The following is a 21,974-nucleotide window of genomic DNA, read 5'->3' on the forward strand; positions in this document are numbered from 1 at the left end:
AACCCCAAAAACGTGTTTAAAAAGCTTGAGATGAGTATTGAAACTTCTCGTACCTGAAAATATCCCATGAAGAATATTGTTAGTAAATCTTTACCATCATCGTTAAAATTTTATTAACTTTTTATATTAATAGATAAGTAATATTCTTTTCGAATTTGTCATACGACATTTACAATATCTAAAAAAGAAAAGTAAATTGGGAAAATAAGCCACGTAAATGCCGAGAAAAAAAAAGCCACATAAATGGTCGATTTCTATATTTTCTTAGGCTTGGTGGACTAATGCCAGTTTGGTGGTTATACAGTTTAAATAATTTCATCTCATTTTATTATTATATTTTTTTTTAAACTTTAACATAAAATATAATAAATAATTTAATTTTTTTAAATTTTAAAATAAAATTTATATTAAAAAATTATATTCTAATACTATTTTATTTAATTTTTAATTTTATGTCAGGTGTAATTAAACCACGCCTAAGAATTTGACTGTTATGTAGGCTGTAATCGGAGCAATCTACGGTGAGAATAGGGATGTAAATTTAAACCGAAAAACCGGACCGGACCAGACCAGTTGGTTCGGTTTTTGAACCGGTCCGGTCCGGAACCGATTCCTATATTTTGAAAACCGGCCGAAATCGGTCCGGTTTCAGTTCCGTAGTTTCCGAGACCGGACCGGACCGGTTAAAAAAAAATATATAAGTTAATTTTATATATTATACAAAATATTATATATATAAGTTTTATATATAATATATAATTATATATTAAATTTTTATATATAATATATATAATTATATATCATATATGAAATAATTTCATATTATAATTTATAAATTATAATATGAAATATTAATCTTAAATATGAACATTTATAATTTGTTTGATTATATGTTATTAATATAATTATATATACGATAATGTTATTATAATTTATAAAATAAAAGTTTAATCTTAAAGATGAAAATTTAATTGATCATATGCTTTAAACATAAAAAAATATATATTAAATTATTAATAATATTTTATCATAAGAGGTATCACTTTATTATATATTTTTATATTTTAAAAAAATCGAAAAATCGGACTGAACACCGGTAAAATTGGAGATGCTGGTTTAGGAGGGTAATCAGGATGTAATCGGTTTTGAAAAATGTAAAACCGATACATACTGGTTCGATCTTAAATTTTGTTTAAAATCAGACCGGACCGGACCGGTTACACCCCTAGGTGAGAGGACTAGTGAAAGTAAAACCCATGATTTTATTAGGTAGGGGGCTGCCTCTTAAATAAAAAAATAAGAGTCAAACATTCAATCCAAATTGAGCCTATGTTTTTTTTTTTTTTAAAAGGAATCTAAGTTATTGTCAATATTTAGATTGCGTTTAGATGTTAAATTGAGTTGAGTTGAGATGATAAAATATTGTTAGAATATTATTTATTAGAATTTGAAAAAGTTGAATTATTTATTATATTTTGTGTTGAGATTTGAAAAAGTTGTAATGATGAGTTGAAATGAGTTTAGTTTCCAAACGAAGTCCTCTTTTTATTTTTAATCCTGTTTTCATTAGAATCAATATAGAATGTTAGCATACATTTGTTTTTATTTTATTTTTACAATTGATCTACTCTCACCAACTTCTGAGTAATAGAGATACTAATTATTAAAATTAATCTTTTTTTTATGAGAATTACTACGGTTTTAAAATTCTTATATCAATTTGAAAATGTATTTATAACGAGAATTTCACAATTAATCTTTTAAAAACAAAGTATTAAACGGGAGTGCAAATTGCAATGGGCTGGACTTTGACTGAAATTTGGACAAATTTAATAAATTCACTATTATAATATTATAAAAAATATTATAATCGATTGAGGATATTTATTGAAAATAATGTTATTTTGTAAATTATTTTATATAAAATATAATAAATAATTTAATTTTTTAAATATAAAAATAATAATAATATTAAAAAAATAATATTTTAATAATATTTTATTTTATTTTTAATTTTTATCTAAAATTATATCATCTCATCTTACTGTCTAAACGAATTTTACTGTTCATAAATCTCTAGACTTTTCCTTGTAACAGAGCATTGACATTGATTTTATCAAAAACCTAGTTAAATGTAAAATATAATGAATTTTATCAAAAGATGGCTACATTGGATTAGCCAAAGAGATAAGTATGAAACTTTGAGTTACAGTAAATGGATGTGTTTCTTCAAATTTGAAGAGCTATTATTCACTTATCAAATTTATTTTTTATTCACTTCTAATTTCTAATGATTTTTTTATTCACGTTTAATTTCCAACTGTCTTGTAATAATAATGTAAGAATCAAATTAAATTATTAATTAATATATAATTAATATAATTATAAAATAAAAAAAAAATAAAAATATTATTATTAAAAAAATAATATTATATTATATTTTGATGAATTTATATTGATCCCTGATTCCAATGCTAGAGTGCTGTGAGGATCCATATTATAAGCATCTTTACCAAGCGGTGCGGCGGCAATACCCATTGCATCACTCTTCAATCTCCATGGCCTCCATTTTCACAAACCCCAAATTCTACGCCACAACTCCTGCAACCTCCATTTCCACTTCCGGTCCCTCCAACCCAACCAACCCACACCACTCTCTGCTCCACTTCTCCCCCAAACCCTCTTCACACCCTCCTCCTTTCCCCTATGCCTCCGCTAGAAAAGCCGCCGTCTCCTGTTCCCAGCAACACCAAACCCCACCGATAACGGCTACATACCCCACGCCAAAGCGACGCCCCGAATACATCCCCAACCGCATCTCCGACCCCTCCTATGTCCGCATCTTCGACACCACCCTCCGCGATGGCGAGCAGTCCCCCGGTGCCTCCCTCACCTCCAAGGAGAAACTCGACATCGCCCGTCAGCTCTCCAAACTCGGCGTTGACATCATCGAAGCCGGCTTCCCAGCCTCCTCCAAGGACGACTTCGAGGCTGTGAAGGCCATTGCCAAGGAAGTCGGTAATGCAGTCGATAAGGACGGCTACGTTCCGGTCATCTGCGGTCTCTCCCGTTGCAATGAGAAGGATATACGGACGGCGTGGGAGGCGGTGAAGTACGCGAAGCGGCCAAGGATTCATACCTTTATAGCAACCAGTGCTATTCACATGGAATACAAATTGAGGAAGACGAAAGCGGAGGTGATTGAGATTGCCAGAAGTATGGTGAAGTTTGCCCGGAGCTTGGGCTGCGAGGATGTCGAGTTTAGTCCCGAAGATGCTGGGAGGTTTGCATGCTTTGGTTCTTGCCCACTTCTATTGTCTGTGACTACTTCTGTGAAGACATTTTGTGCCATAGGCTATGGTATTTATTGGAGTTGTAAAATTATCATTTCTCGGTGCTAATCTTTGTTCCAACTTTTACTAATCGCTCTTTTGAGTAATCCCTGGTATACTCCGTACTTGTTGAGATGCAATCCAAGTCCGGAGGTAGTTTCAAAATCGGATTGTGGAATGAAAATAGTGCGTTTGAAATTTTGCGTCAAGAACTCGCTTTTTTTTTTTTTTTTGTTTCGGAAGCGGGGCAGAAATTAAAAAGGCCATGCTGCTGAAGAACTTATAACTTCCTTGGTTAAGTGCTTGCGGTTTTAACTCAACTCATTTTGAAAAAGCTTAACTTGATTTGTTTTCTACATTTTCTCCTCCTGTAAGTTTATTGTGCACGGTTTTCATTCATGGGTAGGAGTTTACGGTTATTGTGATGTTGCTAATGTAGTGCTGGTTCAACTATTTAAAGTAGCACAGAGAGGAATGACAAGTCTTTTCGTTCTTGCCAAAAATCGCCTACCAGGAGAGAGGAAAAAGCCCTATTATGGGTGGTGATGTGTATCTATTGTTGGCCATTTGCCATTTTATCTTCTATTGTTGGCCATTTGCCATTGTATCTAGTATTAGAATGTAACTAGGTGTTTCTTTTGTATACTTCCTATCTACTTGGGCTTTGCCTATTACATTGTGTTTAATAAAATTGTAACTTATCAAAAAAAAAAGAAAAAAGAAAATGTAACAATCTTCTGTTTCTTTCAATCTATCAGATCGGACAGGGAGTTTCTGTATGAAATATTGGGTGAAGCTATCAGGGCTGGAGCCACAACTCTAAACATACCTGACACTGTGGGTATTACCGTACCAAGCGAATTTGGAAAACTGATTGCTGACATAAAATCCAATACCCCTGGAATAGAAAATGTTATTATCTCAACTCACTGCCAAAATGATCTTGGACTTTCTACTGCTAACACTGTAGCGGTAAGTCAATCGTTTTCTTTTACTCGATTGACCTGGCAAGATGATCCAATTGTACTAAGATCTCATTTCATCTTTGTTCAGGGGGCATGTGCGGGTGCAAGGCAGCTGGAAGTAACAATAAATGGCATTGGTGAAAGGGCAGGGAACGCTTCACTTGAGGAGGTTAGTGTCTACTTTGTGTAATGATATAGGCCTGTGTAATCATGTGAACTTTTTCAGAAATGTGAACTTATCTAATTTTTATAGTGTGGATACGTCTGATAGGGAGCCATATCAACTTATTTGATACTAGTTGGCATGCATGGATTGAAATAATGACATATTTAACTATGGATTAGAATGTATCAAGTGAAAACACGGTAAGTGTTTAATGGACACATTGCTTATAGTGAATCATTGTCATAAAATAAAATTAAAATTAAATGACATCATTTTCCAATCCCAATTTCCATACATCCTTGTTTACAAGCTTCTCTGTCTCCGTCTCTCTCTCTCTCTCTTTCTCCCACAATAGCTTTTCTCTTGCTTTTTATTCAGTAATTGTTGGGATTTTCTTTTACTTTTGATTTCTTAAATTGATTCCTAGCAAAATTGGATTCTTTTCGTTACCTTATACGTCCTAAACGTTATAAATCTACTCTCTATCCCTTTGACTTAATTCTTATGTACTTCCTCACAATTTTTTTCATTATTCTCAAAACTTGCAAGACTATGTCGGACTTGAAATTCTAGAAAAAGGGTAAGAAATCCTAGAAACTTGGGGAGCATGAAGTGATAACTTGTGCAGTGATATTCCTCAAGCTTGTCGGCATGGTTATTTAGCTTTTAACCAGGCAGTATGGCAAGAGATCACACGTAGTGCACAAGATGATTGGGTAGTCAAGGTGTAAGGCAAGAGCCCAGTTATATGTCTGTTTCAAAAAAATCTTTTTGATTGTCATGAATAATTTCAGAGTCTGTAAAATGATTTGACATTCACCTATATATGTACTTATTTTTTTTATAAGCAAGATAAATTGAATTTTCTGATAAATAAGAAATCTTTATAAATAATCCAAGATAAATATTTTGTTGAAGACAAAAAAGGGGGTTACCCCAGTATATAGGAAGTAAACAAGAGATTTACATAACTAGCAAAAGGAAAAGATGGTAGAAGTTCTTGCAAATAGAAAATAGAATGAGCAACACCATATTGAGCTGTTTTCCAATGATTCAAGGTAATTAAGAAATAAGGACTTGAGATACATCACCGGCTTTTTGCAATCCTTGAATCTATGCTCATTTCTCCTTCCAAAGATGCCATAATAAGCATGATGGGCTCATCCTCTGGAAAGGTGTGCATTGATGGTTACCAAACTATCCTTTCCAATATGGTAGGAGGTCCACAGCAAAGAAGGCATCTCTCAATCTATCCCAAAGAGGCCAAAGATCATATTTCATAGAATTCTAACAACCTCACAATGTAAAAGAAGGTGATCCACCAATTCTCCACTCTTTTGTACCATGCAATATCCAATGTAATCACTACAATGCCCCACTTCCTCATATTGTCCAAGGTAGGAATATTTTTTAATGCTGCATTTTCAATGCCATTGAAAACCAGAAGTCCATTTTAAAGAGCCGTTTCACATATCCAAATTCTTCAAAGCTTCATGTGAAATTTTAGTTAAGACAAGTGTTAGGTTCACAAAGAGATGTCATATGAGTAAAGTTCACAAACTGATGTGGTTAAATGTGATGTACCACAACAAATCACATCAGTTTGTGAACTATACTTTTGCAATATATCTTTGTGAACCAAACATTTCTCTTTAGTGAATGGAAGCTCACTAAATAATAATAAAAAAAAGAATTGACATAGTGTGAGTGAGAATTTTTAAAATTAAGTGTACATAAAAGAGTATCCCACGAGTTATTGAAGTTAATCGGTTCCATCTATAACATATTAATAAGGAGAACAAAGAAAAAAAGAACACTCGTTTAGTTGGGTGCTAAGTCCCACATTGGCTACTTATTAGGTGAAACTGAGCTTTATAAATGATTCTTGGGAAGCTTCATATTGATTCTTCTTTTTAGAGCTTTCCCTGGGTTTTTACAGTGGGTGATAGGGAATGCTATGCTATATTGTACTCTTATAAGATGTCCTTGATGAGGTGTCTCTAGTTAGGTGTCCCCACTGCCGTTTCCACCAGCTCTCTTTCTAGAATATTTTGCCATATTGTAAATGCTCCTTCTATATATTGAAATGAATGGAGTAGGGGCTGGACATATGAAACCAGCTTTTCTTTAACACATTTCTTGTCTTCCTTCATTTGGTTGGCAGCCATCATGAGGTGACTTCTTTTTTTGGTAAAAAATATTTTTTAAAGTTACTTATTGTACCATTCATAAAAACATCTATTTTCACATCCGACATATTCTCAATGGTCCCACCACTTTTACAAAACTCTATTAAACCCCTAACATAATTAAGGGTTTCAGATTGGAACCCTAAACTAATTTAGGGTTCCAATCCGAAACCCTAAAGTCACCAAAACACAAAAACATTAACACAAACATCACAAAACACATGCACAAATCGAATCTCTACAACACACAATTCACAAAGACACAATCCCATCCTCCATTTAATCTCATCCTCCCTCCAATCTCCATAACTCAAAAATAAATAAATAAATAAATAAACACTTTGGAGTTTGGATTCAATTAACTTACCTTTGGCGATGGAGATGTAGACGGACGGTGACGGCGTAGTGCGTACGATGGACGGACGGCGACGAAGATGAGAGAGTGAGAGAGAGAGCGAGAGAGTTTTCAGAGACTTTGAGGGAACATAGAAGGGTGCAGGTGGCTCTTAACACTCCACACTCCATACCAGGGGTCTCTATGCACTTGAATCTGTCACAGAACTGATCGACAGACCCAGGCGTCTTTGTTGTGGGGCCTCTGACGTCGGTCCTTCTCTAGCGACTGGTATTTTTCTGCTGCTCTTCCATTTCCTCCTTCGGCGATCTGCGATTTGAGCTTTTCCATTAGCCACCACTACAGACTGTTTCGATGGACTCCAGTGACCACATTGTGGGCATCCGTCATCATCCTCCGTCGACTGGAAGTTCTCCGTTATCTCAAGGATTTTTTGCAAGAAAGTCCGTGAACTCGGGGCCTCCAATAGATCTGTGTTTTACCTTAGGATGAAGTGGAAGCAGTAGGGAGCACTAGGAACAGATTTGCAGTGGGATTTGACAATGACGATGAAACACGATGCGGTTTCATCCCAGTTGGAAGGTGAGAGGTGGTTGAAAGTGGAATAAAAAACTTTCACTTTTAGGAAAGAGGGAGGAAATATCTTTCGTATTTCTGAACGTAGCAAAAGGATAGCTAAGTTCGTATATCTAGGGAGGACAACAGCTTCGTGGGTGGCTAAGGGGATTGAGGATTGTTTAGACCTTAACTGCCATGAAGGTTTCTTCAGAGAGCTAAGGATGGGTAATGGAGTTTTTAGCATTCAACATCATGTTAATGCAAGGGGCAGTTTTCTGCAGCTCTCAGAATTCCGTAATGGAAGGAGGAAAGGTTTGTTGGTGATTCCGGAGGGTGCAAATGGCATTGGATGGAAAGACTTTCTGCAGTTGATTCTAAATGTCACCAAAAAGCCACTTCTCGAAGTGGTGAGTTTGTTAATGGGAAAATAGTGGGAAGGCCTTCCTCAATCAAAGGTGCTTCGCACGTAGCGGTGTTGAGGTCACTAGAGGGTAGTCTGGCCGAGACCAGCTCAGCGGTAGAAAGAAAAGGCAAGGCACTTGTAGGAGACAAAAGACCTCAAGTGACTTTAGGAGAGTTGGAAGGGGTCTTGTGGGATGTCAAATCTCAATTGAAGGGAGTTATGGATTATGTAAGAGATCTAATGATTAAGGTGGATAAGGGGTTGGACCTAGTCGTGGGTATAAGTGTGCCAACAAGTGTGCCGGAAAGTGTGCAGGCAAAGGGTGTGTCAACGATAGAGTCGTTGGATGCTGGCATCTTTGTTCATGCCAGTGTCACTGCCTTCTGAGGGAGCTGTAGGATCTCATGCACCAATTACAGATGTAGTTGGTCCTTCTGTCTAGGGTTCATTTGTAGTTAAAGACGGGGGTCCCTCTAAGGTCTTGGAAGAAATAGTCAAGCCTTTTTTAGAAGATGCAAACAGGGTAACAAATGGTGGTGCTTCCCTCTTGAGGAAGAGTAGGGTTAGACAAAGTGGCACGACAAGGATCATTGAGGGGTGGAGCATATACACAAAATGTTGATGGAGGGAAGGAACCTATAATGGTAACAGATGGAGGGGAAAACAACCATATACCTGTCAAGCAACCATTTGGCGAGAAGGAAATTATCAATTTGTCATTGGTGCCTCGTGTGGGGGAAGGTTTAGAATTGTCATTGATGCCTCGTGTGGGGAAAGGTTTAGAGTGGGGGGGGGGGGGGGGAGTGCAGTGGGGTACTGTGGCTGGGGATAATGTCGTTCCCCTGGTTTCTCTTCCTTCGATTAACGATATAGCGGGTTCAACAACGGATTGGATTTTGAATAAAGATGATGGGTTTCTACAAACCCTGGGACTTTCATGTGGAGAACAAGGAGAATGTGAAGACCAATTTAAAGCACTACTCACTGCAATCGAGGCGAGCCACACGCTTGAAACCAAATCTAAGTTTAAGAAAAGCAGGGAGTTAAAGAATCTTTCTTGGGTAATCAACTACAATACTAAGGGAGCTAGCTCAAGTCGAGGGAAGGCTAAAGGGAGGGCTTTGTGAAGACGTTCTCGTAGTGGGATGTTTGGGTAGAGAATTATTTTCACGGAATCTAGGGGATGGGGTTGGGGAGGTGTATCGATAGTTTTCCAATTCGGGCTTTGTGTATTTTGGGTAGGTTTTCATGGGCTTTTGGGTCATTAGGGGCTTTCTTGTATGGGGTAGGTGTTTTTCTTGTATATGTCCAGTGTACTTGGTTACTTCTATTGATATGTATTATATTATTACTTATCAAAAAAAAAAAAAACACTCCACACTCTGTACTAGATACAAAATGACGTTGTTTTATGATTAGGATTTTTTTTTTAAAATATAAATACATATATATATATACGAGGCGGGGAAAAACGGGGTGGGGCTGGGCCCCCTCCGCCCCTCGCCTCTGTTGGAGGCCCCAGATGCAGGCACCCGCCCCCGCATCAGGTGGCACGGAGCCCCACCCCACCCATGCGAGGGCGGGACGAACGGGGGCTGGGCAGTGGGGTGCGGGGCCGTGCTGCCCACCCCTAGTTGATGTGATCATATGCTTTCTCCATGTCTAATTTGTAAAGTATCCCGGGTTCTCTAGATTTAAGTCATCCATCCAAAACTTCATTTGCAATTAAGACTAAATCTAGGATTTGTCTACCTTTGACAAAGGCGTTTTGCGGCTTCGAAATTACCTTTTCCATCATCGTATTCAACTGATTCGCTAATACTTTGGAGAGGATCTTGTAAACCCCATTAACAAGGCTAATGGGGCGATAGTCTCTAACGTCCACGTACCCCATCTTTTTGGGGATGGGTGCTAGGAAAGTAGCATTAAGGCTTTTTTCAAAGCTGTCATTTGTATGAAAATATTGAAAGACCAGCATCAAGTCTCCCTTGATCACTTCCCAACAAGCTTGGAAAAAAGCCATGATAAAACTGTTGGGGCCTGGAACCTTGTCACTAGTCATGCCATAGATTACTTTACTCACTTCTTCCTCCTCAAAAAGGCCTCTCTAACCACCCTGCACACTGCTGATCAAGTGTTGAAAAAGTCGAACAATCCTCTTTCGGTCGCCAAGTGTGTTGTTCAGATAGGAGGTGTTGGTAATACTGTTCAACATGATTCTTGATAACTGATTGATCCTAGGACACTGCACTATCTACCATCATGATGTCAACATTGTTATTTCTCCTATGAGAATTAGCCACCCTATGGAAGAATTTCGTGCACTTAACTCCCTCAAGCCATAACGCCCTTGATTTTTGCTGCCAAGATATCTCCTCTATTAATGTTACTCTTTCAAGTTCTGCGGCTATCTGGATCTTGCAGGTTTTCTCAGATTCAGTGAGAGATCTTGCCTTCTCCTCTCCCTCCAACATCTGTAGCTCCTCCAAAAGAGATCGCCTATGTTGCGTCACATTGCCGCCAAAAACTTGTTTATTCCACTGCTTCAAATCCTGTTTTAGTGCTTTTAACTTTCTTGCCATTATGAAGCTCGGCAAGCCTTGGAAATTGTAAGAGGTCCACCATTGTCTAACCTTGTCTACAAAACCGTCAGATTTTTAAAATGAGGGGTGAACAATTACATAAATAAGTACTCAAGCTCTTAAATTGCCCTCTCTGGCTCGTAAAGTCTGCAAATTATTCATTGTGAGGGATTGGCCATCTGATACTGAAAACTCCCCATTGGCCTATGGTAGAGTCTCGATTTTGGATACCTTTCCGGTTTTTAGCACTCACTTCTCAGATCTTAGTGGTAAATGGACTTTGATCTGTATTGTATATTTTTTTATGTTTCTTCTATGCGTTTTATAGGATCGTCCATCTGAAACTGAAAATTTCTCCCTGGCCCATGGTAGAGTCTAAATTTTGGAAACCTTTCAAACTTTTAGCACTCAATTCTCAGATCTTATCATTGAATGGACTTTGATCTGTATTGTATATCCTTTTATGCATTCTTTATTAGCAAATTGAACTGAGTTATAAGACTATGCAGAATGAGATAAATTTTTTACAATGTTTTCGTCACCTCATGCATCCTTTTGAAGTGCAATACCTAGGTAGAAGCCTATGAGCTCTAATGCAAATGGCACTTTGTTCCCCTTAAGATTTGCGTGGAGGGCAAGGTTGTGGGTTTAAGATTCTCCAAATGCATTTGTAATTTGCATTGGTTACGTATCCTTATATCCTTTCGTATTGTTTTAACCACGTTTTCTTCTGCATATGCTACACTATCATTGTTTAAGTTGCTTTAACATGCTTTACAAATATATAGGTTGTGATGACCTTAAAATGCCATGGGGAGGTTCTGTTTGGAGGTCTTTATACTGGGATTAATCCCCGACATATCTATATAACAAGCAAGATGGTAATGTATCAAACACATTACACCTATTTTCTGGCTGATTGAATTCCCTTATGATACTTAATAGCATAATTGTTTAGGTAGAAGAATACACCGGGATGCATGTGCAGCCACACAAAGCTATTGTTGGTGCTAATGCATTTGTTCATGAAAGTGGTATCCACCAGGTACATATCAACCGATTATCTCTATGAATGTACCTTCTCTGTTGTACATTTTCTTGAAAGTTAGTAGGAAGTTCTAGCAAGCAATCTGTCTTTTCTGCAAGAGTAATGCTAAGTACAGTCATGAAATGCGCAAGTGCCGTGCAATTGTTTTGAAAAAGAGTGAGATCCACTATTCACTTATAAAAAAAAAAAGTGAGATCCACTATTAAAAAATTAATTTTTTTTCATGTGGGTCTCATATTTACTCACTCTTTTCAAAGGGATTGCGTGGCGCTTGCACACTCAACGACTACAAATATCATTTCTCTTTCTGCAATAACATCTGAAGGACTGATTTTTTTTTTTTTGTCTATTGAGCTGAAATAAAATTTATGAGGCTTCTTGTGTCTCCCTTTCTTTTGAAAAGAGGGCCTTAAAGGTTGGTGCAAGTACATAAAGATTATGGCATTGGAGGTTGGTATCCTCGCAGATGAATTTAATTGGAGTTACTAAGGGCTTTTGAAACTTTGCTTTGTCATGGCAACCATTTTTCAATTGAATGTAACAGAGATTTTGCACAACATATTGGTATGGCTGTATTTGTAGTAAATTTATAGCAGACTCCTTTATTATTATTTATAGAAGATTCCTTAGACTACTTGAACACTGGTTATCAAATTGATCAGCCCGGTCAAACTGTCATATCTCATGGCTGCAGATGTTGGGCATTTGTAAGTGCACGCACTTTTTCATAATTAAATTAGGATAGAATCAGACAAGGTGAGTTGCTCTTATGGTACTTGTTCAACCTCAAGCAAGGCAGTTCCAGTAAGGTGCTTGCCTTTAGCATCTTGTCACATTACATTTTTTGCTTTCTTAGAAGACAGTAAAAACCTAGTATATGATGGTTTGATAGTCTCCAAAGAGGGCTAGTTTTGTCCAGTTTGAAGCCATAAAAAAGGTTAGGCGTGTTGGAAATCGGAAAATGAAAAAGATTAGGTGGAACAAAAGACAGTAAAAAGGTGAAGTTGGAATTGTCAATGGACTGTAATTCAAATGATTCCTTATCCTCCAGCAAGAATGTTGAGTGGTGAGGTCTTACAATCGTCTATGGAATTTTGGAACAATTTTATGATGACAGACAGATACCATTCCTCTCTGAATAACAAGGGCAGGAAAATTGGTTCTGTACTTGTTGTGAGTGCATTCACTTCTTCTCTTGAATTTAAAACTCTAGGGATTCTTCATATTAAAAAAGAACTCTCAAGGATTCTTAACTAGAAAACAAAAATTATTAGTTGTGCTTTTATATACATAAAAAAATTAGAGTTTTGGTGCTACTAACATAAACATTCCAAGAGTCAGGTATAAAAGAATTCTGTTAACAAAGATTACATTTTGTTAATTTATTTATAAAACATAATTGTATCAGATATTGCAAAACCCATAAGCTTCTCAGTTTTCATAAAATTCTTAATACTAGAAAATGCAACATAAATGAAACTCTCTAATCATAGCATAAGGTTTGGGGCTTTAGATGAGACAAAATTCTCATTTGATTTCATCCCATCTTATTCTCAAACTTAATTCAAATAAAAAATTTTCAAACTAATCATTATAACTTTTTCAAACTTTCAAATAAAAAATAAAAACAATTACAACTGTTTCAAATTTTCAAACAAAAATAATATTATAAAACTATATTATTACAATATTTTAACTTATATAATATTTTTTATTCAACTTTTTCTCTCTCCTTTCCCAAAACCTAAAAATTACTTAACTCAAACTATCTCACTACTATTCACAAACTGTCTTACTATTATTCACAAAATTCTCATCTCATGTCACTTTCCAAAAAGCCCTAAGTCTTGATTTCCAAAGGCTGAACTTGGGTTGCGGACCCATCATTGAACTCAATACCTGGGATTAGGGGTGAAAACCAACGCGTTGGGTGCGGTTTTTGGGCAAAACCAATGCCGACCGACATCTGAAGAAATGGGGGAGGGGGAACAACTGACCGTAACTGGCCGATGGGGAGGAGGAAACCGGTTGAGGCGGTTCTTGGTCAGAGTTCGGTTCCTCGGGCGGCGATATTCTTCTGAGAGAATAGAGAGAGAGAGAGAGTTGCAAAGGAGACAAAGAGAGAGTTGTAGAGGAGTGAATCGGGGAGAAGGTGACTGGGGAAGAAGACGACCCAATCTGGAAACGAAGCCCACCCACTTAAGTTTAAGTGGAACAGCGTCGTTTCATACATATTTTTTTTCATACATTTTGAATAAAACGACGCCGTTTGGTTTAATACCAAACAACGTCATTTCCATTATGTTTTGTATACTTATAGGTGCAAAATGACACCGTTCCACTTAAACTTAAATGGAACGGCGTCATTTTGATTAGGGTATATTAAAAAAAATAGTTTATGTTATCGGCCGGTTTACGGTCCGGTCCAGCTTCAAACCGAGATCGAACTGCTGAATGTCGGTTCCTTCAAATTTCCACCGCATGCTGGCCAGTTCTCCATCTGTTCCGGCCGATTCCTGACGCGGCCGGTCGGTTCCCGTCGGTGGTGGTTGTTGCATCGGTTTCTGTTCACCCCTACCTGGGATGTTTAAAATATAATAACAATTATACCGTTTAATTATAAAAAATATATATATATATATAATAACAGACCACTGATAATATACATTTCTATATATATATATATATATAAACAAACCATGATTCCACGACTCAAAAAGCAAATATATCACACATTATAATAAATAAGACTTACTTTTACACAATATGCATAAATCTTAACATCATACATAAACATCACATGCAATTCCTCACTACACGTGATTACGCCCTGTGCGTAAGGGTTGGCGATCTTAAAGATCACAATGCCAATCTACAGCCGTAGGTGGAACCCAACCAAAAGGAAGATGGACATCACTGGATTAACTTAGGTTCATGTGGGTTAGGTGGCCAATGTGTGCAGCGGCAGGTATTCTGAATTGAAAGGTGTCTTCCTCACCATTAAGTAATTAAGTATATGGGTCTTCCATTGGCGGCCACTTTAAGGCAAAGGCAATATGGGGTGAGATTATTTAGAGATAGAGCTTTGATTGGAGAAGTTGATGTAATTTGTCCAAAGGTGGTTCACTTTGGTCGAAAGCAGCTTTTCTAACTTGCCCACATATTTCATGTTTCCTTTTCCACTTTCTTCTAGTTTAGCTATGCGCATTGAGAAGATACAACGAGATTCCCAATGGGGTGGATTAGGGGAAGGAGAAAAATACCATTTGATAACTTGGGCCAAGATCTTTTCTCCAATTTTGGAAGGTGGGATGGGGGTTTGTAGTCTGCTTCTATTCAACCATGCTCCATGGGAGGAGATAGTGAACTCCCAATATGGATGCTTGTGGGGAGGATGGTACAAATGAGGTACAAGGGCCGTACGAGGTAGGTTGATGGTAGTCCATAAGGAAAGGTTGGGGAAAATTTTCTGTTCATATAGATTTGAGGTGGGAAGTGGATCAAAATCAGACTCCGGCATGATATATGATGTAGAGATAGGGTCCTCAAGGAAGTGTTTCTGGATGTGTATCATGTTGCTTGTGCTAAGGATGCTTCTGTGGTGGACAATTTGGAGATTTTGGGTAATACCATTCAATGGGATGTTAACTTCATTAGAACAGCGCAAGATTGGGAGAAGGATGCTTTTAGTGAGTTCTTTATTCTGTTATATTCCACTAAATGTTTTCATGATCAATAAAATTTTTGTTTATCGCTAAATGAGAAGAGGGAGTGAAGACAAGATTCATTAAGATTTGTTGGGCCCCCTCAAAGAGAGGGTTGTCAAAGTTCATTCTTTCCATAACATTCTCTATCCTCACGATAGCAACTCTTCCCGTGGAAAAGCATTTGGTGGACTAAGGCACCTTAGTGAGTGGCATTTTTTTGTTGGACAGCCTCATTTGGGAAAGTTCTCGCAATGGATAATTTAAGGAAGATATATATATATATATACACACACATAATAGATTGGTGTTGATGTACTAGAGGAGCAGGGAGTCCATTGATCATCTTCTACATCATTGTGAGATTGAAAGTGAATTGTGGAGTGACTTCTTAAGTCAGGTTAGAATGGGCTGGGTCATGCCTGAAGAATTATGGTTCGAGAAGGCTAGATGGCTGCCCCCAAATTGTAGTATTGTGGAAAGTGATTCATCCCTATATGCCTCATTTGGTGTATTTGGAATAAAAGAAATGATAGAATCTTTGAGTACTGTGAATGGACAATGGAGGAATTTAAGTCTTTTTATCAGTGTTCTTCTATGGACTGCATCTACCCCGCTTACAATAGTATCTTTTTTTTTTTCCCTTCTGGATAGATGTCTCTCTTGCATAGTACCTGTATACTCAGGTTGCATATTTTACACTTATTAATAAAGATTTCTTGTAAAAAATCATATAATCAGTTGCTATTAGAAGTCACTATGTTACTTCTCTCAGCCGAGTGCCTTTTTGGCAAATCCCGTCTCAGGCAATATGGTGGTTAGTTCCTTAATGATGCCTTTTGACTTTGATTACCGATTTTATTATAACTACAATTTTAGCATGTTGAAGTATTAGCATCATTGCTCTGAGCTTTGACATTGGCACTCCATAATCCATATTCTTAGTTATTGAAGCAGTTTGGATATTTTTAAATTGAAAACTTTGAGAGTTGGATTACATTTATTGGAACAATTTTTGCATGACATATATACTTTAGTTTGAGGTGGAAGACATAGGTTTAGGCTTTGTTTGGAAAGAAAAACTTTTTAGAACTTTTTAGAAATATATTTTCCTCTCAATCTGGATTTTTCTTAAACGCCAAAACAATGTTTCATCTATTAAGAGAAAATTGTCCTACACTGTCTCCATTGCCATGACAAAGCCTTTTATTTTGTAGGATGGAATGCTTAAACACAAAGGCACATACGAGATAATAGCTCCTGAAGATATTGGCTTCGAACGATCCAATGAAGCTGGAATTGTCCTTGGAAAACTTAGGTAGGATGCATTTCAGTGTGCAAAGCTTCTATTCTTGCTGGCTGTAGTAGTTCATTTTTTTTTTTTTGATAAGTTGGCTGTAGTAGTTCATTGCTTTCAACTTCTTTAGTTTCCCCTTAAAGAAGTGGAGAACATTGTCATGCCGTGAGTTTTCATAATCATCCTGAGACTGAATGAAGTTTCTCTAAAATTTAATGAAAGCATAAAGTAGTTTTTCATCTTTAGCTGGCAAATATGTGTCAGAACGCTGTTCTGCTGTTGGGCTATTTGATTCACCCTGTCTAAATTACAAATAAATGATCCCCACGTGCCAACCACTTCGTTGATATCAGTTCATAGTATTATTTTGCTTACATTCTTTTTTCATTTTGGTTGGTTGGCTAATTTCATGGGTATATCCATCAGAACTGTTTTCATTGTGAAATTTATTTTCTAATATGATATGGAACTCTTCATTTTTTTTCCCTTCACTGTCTTTTACTGTTACAGTGGACGCCATGCTTTGAAAAAGCGACTTGAAGAGGTACTCTGCTGCTTGCCCCATTGTGCTTGGTTTATTAAATCATAAATCACCTTCTCTCTGTTAGTACGCTTTACCACTTGGTTTATCCTATTGTTTTAGCTTGGTTATGAGCTTGACAATGAGCAACTCGAGGGTATATTTTGGCGCTTCAAAGCAGTAGCTGATCAGAAAAAGGTGAGTAGGAGCAAGTGATAACCTTTTTATTGCTTTTTTGATTCTATAAAATATCGGGTGTGGTGGGCTTCGACTTCTATGCATTTCCATTTATAATTTCTCCTACTAAAATAACCAAAAAAAATTTGAAGTTTAGATTCAGTTCTAGAAATTATAGGAACTGATAAAGAGTAAGCACTACACAGTGCAGTTTCATCCACTCTATTGTGTCATTATTGGAGCCTAACAGCGGAATGATACAATCCTGTAATAGTTATTTGTGGGGAAAGGTAGATCATTGAATGTCTCATTAATGTTGTAATTTTACTGAACAGTCAACTCATTGTCAGTGGTTGAGGCAGGGTAACCCATAATTTAAAGTTCAATGAGGTGGGAAAGGATTACAAGGATTTTTGAATGAAGCAGGTTCTGATAACTTCTTGAATTTCTAGGTGAAAAAGTTGCTGAATTGTATAATGTGTTGCAAAATTTTGGACAGCAACCATTTTACAACTTTTGGTGGTCTCATTAAACTTAGGCCATTCTGAAAAGTATGGGATTATGAGAAACAGGTTTTAAGGTTAAAAAATTGAGCACTCTTTCCAACCTACCTACCTATTTTTTATCCTTGTTCACAATCCCTGCGAGTGTGGCAACACATAATGAGAAACTGCATTGTGATTTCCTTTGGAGCGGACTTGGGGATGAATTTAAATTCCATCTAGTCAAGTGGGACAATAAATACTCCCCAATCTCTTCTAGTGGCCTGGGAATCAGAAATCTGAGGGTGTTCAACCGGGCTTTACTTAGGAAATGGCTTTAGCATTATAATATGGAACATGAAGCTTTATGGAAGTCGGTGACTGACTACAAATATGGAGCTTTGTGGTGGGTTTTTTTTTTCGGGGGGGGGGGGGGGGGGGGGGGGGGGGGGGGGGGGGGGGGGGGGGGGGGTGTACTAAGGAGGTAAGTGGGGTTTATGGCGTGGGCCTATGGAAGCACATTAGATGAGGGTGGAGAGTTTTTGTCCAGCATACTAGAATTGTGATGGGAGATGGCTCAAGAATTAAATTCTGGCACGACATATGGTGTGGAGATCGAGCTCTTAGGGACTCATTCCCCATAGTATTCATACTTGCATGTGAGAAAGAAGCTTCAGTGACAGACCTTATAGAGAGGGATGCTGATGTACTACAATGGAATGTGAGCTTCACTAGGGCGGCCCAAGATTGGGAAGTCAACAATTTTGTAGAATTCTTCCAACTCTTATACTCTATGAGACTGAGCAATCAGGGAGTTGATACTTTGTGGTGGATACCTGCTAGAAAAGGTATTTTTTCAGTTCGCTCTTTCTATAAGGCCCTCACAGAACTGCAAAATAATCTCTTTCCATGGAGAAGAATTTGGAGAATTAAGACCCCTTCTAGGGCGCCATTTTTTGCATGAACAGCTTCTCTGGAAAAGATTTTGACAATGGATAACTTATGGAAGCACAGGATGATAGTGTTAGAATGGTGCTATATGTGTAAGCAAAGTGGTGAGACTGTGGAGCATCTTCTACTACACTGCAAGATCGCTAAAGCATTATGGGCCGATGTATTCTGACGGGTAGAGCTAGCCTGGGTTATGCCTGCTACAGTAGTCGAACTTATGGCTTGTTGGCCAAACCTCGGCAGTATTCCACAAATCTCAGCTATGTGGAAGATGATCTCTGTCTGTATTCTATGGTGTATTTGGCAGGAACAAAATGACAGGACGTTCGACGACAAGGGAGCACTCTTTGGAAGAGATTAGATTACTGTTTATTAGAACTCTCTTTTCTTGGGTCAAAGCTGTAGATTTCAATGGCCTCGGTTTTCATGCTATTCTTATTTCTATTTCTTCCACCTAAACAGGTGTATTCTCTTGTATACCACTTGTGTACTTGGGCTTTGTCTATTCGTATTAATATAATATAATCGTTTACCTATACAAAAAAAAAAAAGGTTAAAAAATTGGATGCTCTAATATTTTTTTTTTTGGGGGGGGGGGGGGGGGGGGGGGGGGGGGGGGGGGGGGGGGGGGGGGGGGGGGGGGGGGAGGTGATTAGACATATTGACTTGAAACCTAGATTCCTTAGGTATTACAGCTAAACTTAGACTCCTCAAGTATTACAGCTAGCTCGGGATGGGAATCAGATCACATTTGTTTATTTCTTTGGACCTGAAGCTTGATCCTTGTTTAACCTCTTGTGGATCATGTTTAGGATCTCGAATGTCCCCTGGTGTGGTTACGTCGTGGTACTAGATTAATGGTTACCATGTCCTTATGTGTCTTTATGGATGGGAAAAATTGGCAAGCATTCAGATAGTTGGCTGTTGATATTTTATTTGGGTAGTTCTTGGTATATGCCTGCCTTTTTACACATGTTACCATGCCCCTGGTGGGGGTGCGGGGGGGGATTTATTATTAGAGTTTGCCTTGTGATTTTGTGACTTTTTGATTGTGTAGTTCTGCCCCTGTTACCTTGTATACCTGCCATGCCCTCGTGGCCTTATTTGTTTCTTATGTAGCGATCTGCACTCTTATATATTATTTACCAATTCCAGAGAGTTACTGATGCTGATTTGAGAGCATTGGTTTCTGATGAAGTTTTTCAGCCAGAAGTTGTTTGGAAACTTCAAGATCTGCAGGTAAATGTAGAATTTTCTTTTGAATGTCATATGAATTGTCCAATTTGGCTAGACTTCAATGGCATTTTCTCTGATTTACATGAACCTAATACACAGGTTACTTGTGGGACTCTTGGTCTTTCTACGGCAACTGTTAAACTTGTTGATGCTAATGGAAGAGAGCATGTTGCTTGCTCAGTTGGAACAGGGCCGGTAGATTCAGCTTACAAATCTGTTGATCTTATCGTGAAGGTTTGAGACAAATGTTCTGAAGGATTTGTATTTTTCTATAGGTTTTTTTGAACGTTGAAAGTTATCCTAGTATTCCCAGAAAACACACATATTTGCCTTTAGTATGGAGGTTGGAAAGCATTAGGATTGGTAATTAAGAAAATCCAAAGATGATCCTGAAGAACATGTAATGTATTATACACAAAAACTTGAAAAATCTTCCTTTATGAGAGTGTTTCTGGGGTAGAGTTTAGATATGAGTTTCTTGTGATTTGGAACTATTTTCATTGGTGATGTTATCGTAGCTGAGTTTCTTGTAGAACAACCTATCATGATTGATTAAGGCTCTTCTTTACATTTTTATGCAGGAGCCTGTAACCCTTCTTGAGTACTCTCTGACTGCAGTCACAGAAGGCATTGATGCAATTGCTACCACCCGTGTTCTAATTCGTGGGGATAACAGTCGCACAACTACTCATGCCTATACTGGAGAAGCAGTTCATCGGACATTTAGGTATGGCGTGTAAACAATGTTTTGTCCCCTCCCCCCCTGTTTGCCTTATGTTTGGCAGATAAGGCCTTCAATTCAGAGTTATAGCACTTAAATGGGTTTTCTCTTTGGTGCCAGTGGGATTGGCGCAGGAATGGATATTGTTGTTTCTAGTGTCAAGGCCTATGTTGGTGCGTTAAATAAGATGTTAGGTTTCAAGGAGATGTCCCAGGTTGACAATGCAGCAGAGAGAACGGCCATCTCTGCTTGAGGAGCTGTGGAAATTCATCACATTTTGCATGAAGCCTACACAAAACTGGTCAGGATCATTAATCAGTGTGATTCTCTCGATGTTTGTACCGTGGTGCATAGAATTTTTGGTATTTTATTTCACTGCTGGATATTTCATTGTGATGTGTTAGTTTCAGTGATAGACCAAGACACAGCATTTTGGATTTTCCTTCTTAAATTTATAATTTGTGGTACCTGCAATTTTTTTTGTTGAATTCGGTTTAAGATTATAGATGACCGGTTGCTTTTAATATAGATTTGCCAAGATAATAGGGTTTCTTTCTTTTACGTTGATGGGGATGAAATTTGATGTATATTATACGCAGGGCAGGTATCTTCTTTTTTGGTTTGTGACGTTGCAAGAAATTTGATATTGCTGTATCTGGATTGATATGATGATGATTATGTGTGAATGTGCATATATATATATATATGTGCATATATATATATATATATATATATATATATATATATGCGCGTGCATATAAAAAATGTATATATATACACACACACACACATATATATATATGTAGGTGTGAATATGTTATGATAGGTTACTACTTTACTACTACTCATTTACTACTCTATTTGTATTTTATTTTTTTTTAATTTTTAATTTTACTTAATGATTAAGGAAGTAAATATTAGTAAAGTTATATATTTTTTTAATTTTTTCTTAGTGATTAAGGATGTTAAAAAAATACTTAAAAAAAATAATAAAAAAATATAAAAAAAAAACTTAAAATGTACTTGAGTAGTAGATTGGTAGTAATAGGATAGTAAGCCTATCACTACCCATATGTTTATAGTTGTAAATATATATTAAAGACAATTCAATTTCATAACCGATGGTTTGTAAAAACCAAATCTACCAAAAGTTAATATTTTAAAGGCTATATGTGCTTATATTTTTATGTACAATTTTACTTGCAAGATTCATTTTGTTAGTTTTTTCTTTTAAGTTTAAATGTTGAATTTCAAATTTGATGATTTTTAGGATATCAATAACTAATAT

General features: G+C 37.1%; 1 protein-coding gene across 2 annotated transcripts; it reads left to right on the plus strand.

Moving 5' to 3' along the window:
- The first annotated feature begins 2,503 nt into the window (after positions 1-2,503).
- On the plus strand, positions 2,504-21,177 carry LOC121252510 (2-isopropylmalate synthase 1, chloroplastic-like). 2 transcript variants are annotated; one of them, XM_041152213.1, is made up of 12 exons: positions 2,504-3,283; positions 4,091-4,304; positions 4,386-4,466; positions 11,339-11,431; positions 11,509-11,595; positions 16,520-16,620; positions 17,110-17,143; positions 17,243-17,317; positions 19,885-19,968; positions 20,065-20,199; positions 20,547-20,692; positions 20,807-21,177. In XM_041152213.1, the coding sequence occupies exons 1-12, from the start codon at positions 2,559-2,561 to the stop codon at positions 20,937-20,939; spliced, it is 1,908 nt and encodes a 635-aa protein (XP_041008147.1). In that variant the 5' UTR covers positions 2,504-2,558; the 3' UTR covers positions 20,940-21,177. The 2 variants fall into 2 exon arrangements, with proteins under 2 accessions (XP_041008147.1, XP_041008139.1); XM_041152205.1 differs by having other exon boundaries at positions 2,514-3,283; positions 19,849-19,968.
- Positions 21,178-21,974: the final 797 nt, after the last annotated feature.

Source organism: Juglans microcarpa x Juglans regia, chromosome 1D, assembly GCF_004785595.1.
Source record: "Juglans microcarpa x Juglans regia isolate MS1-56 chromosome 1D, Jm3101_v1.0, whole genome shotgun sequence".
In the NCBI taxonomy this organism is placed as follows: domain Eukaryota; kingdom Viridiplantae; phylum Streptophyta; class Magnoliopsida; order Fagales; family Juglandaceae; genus Juglans; species Juglans microcarpa x Juglans regia.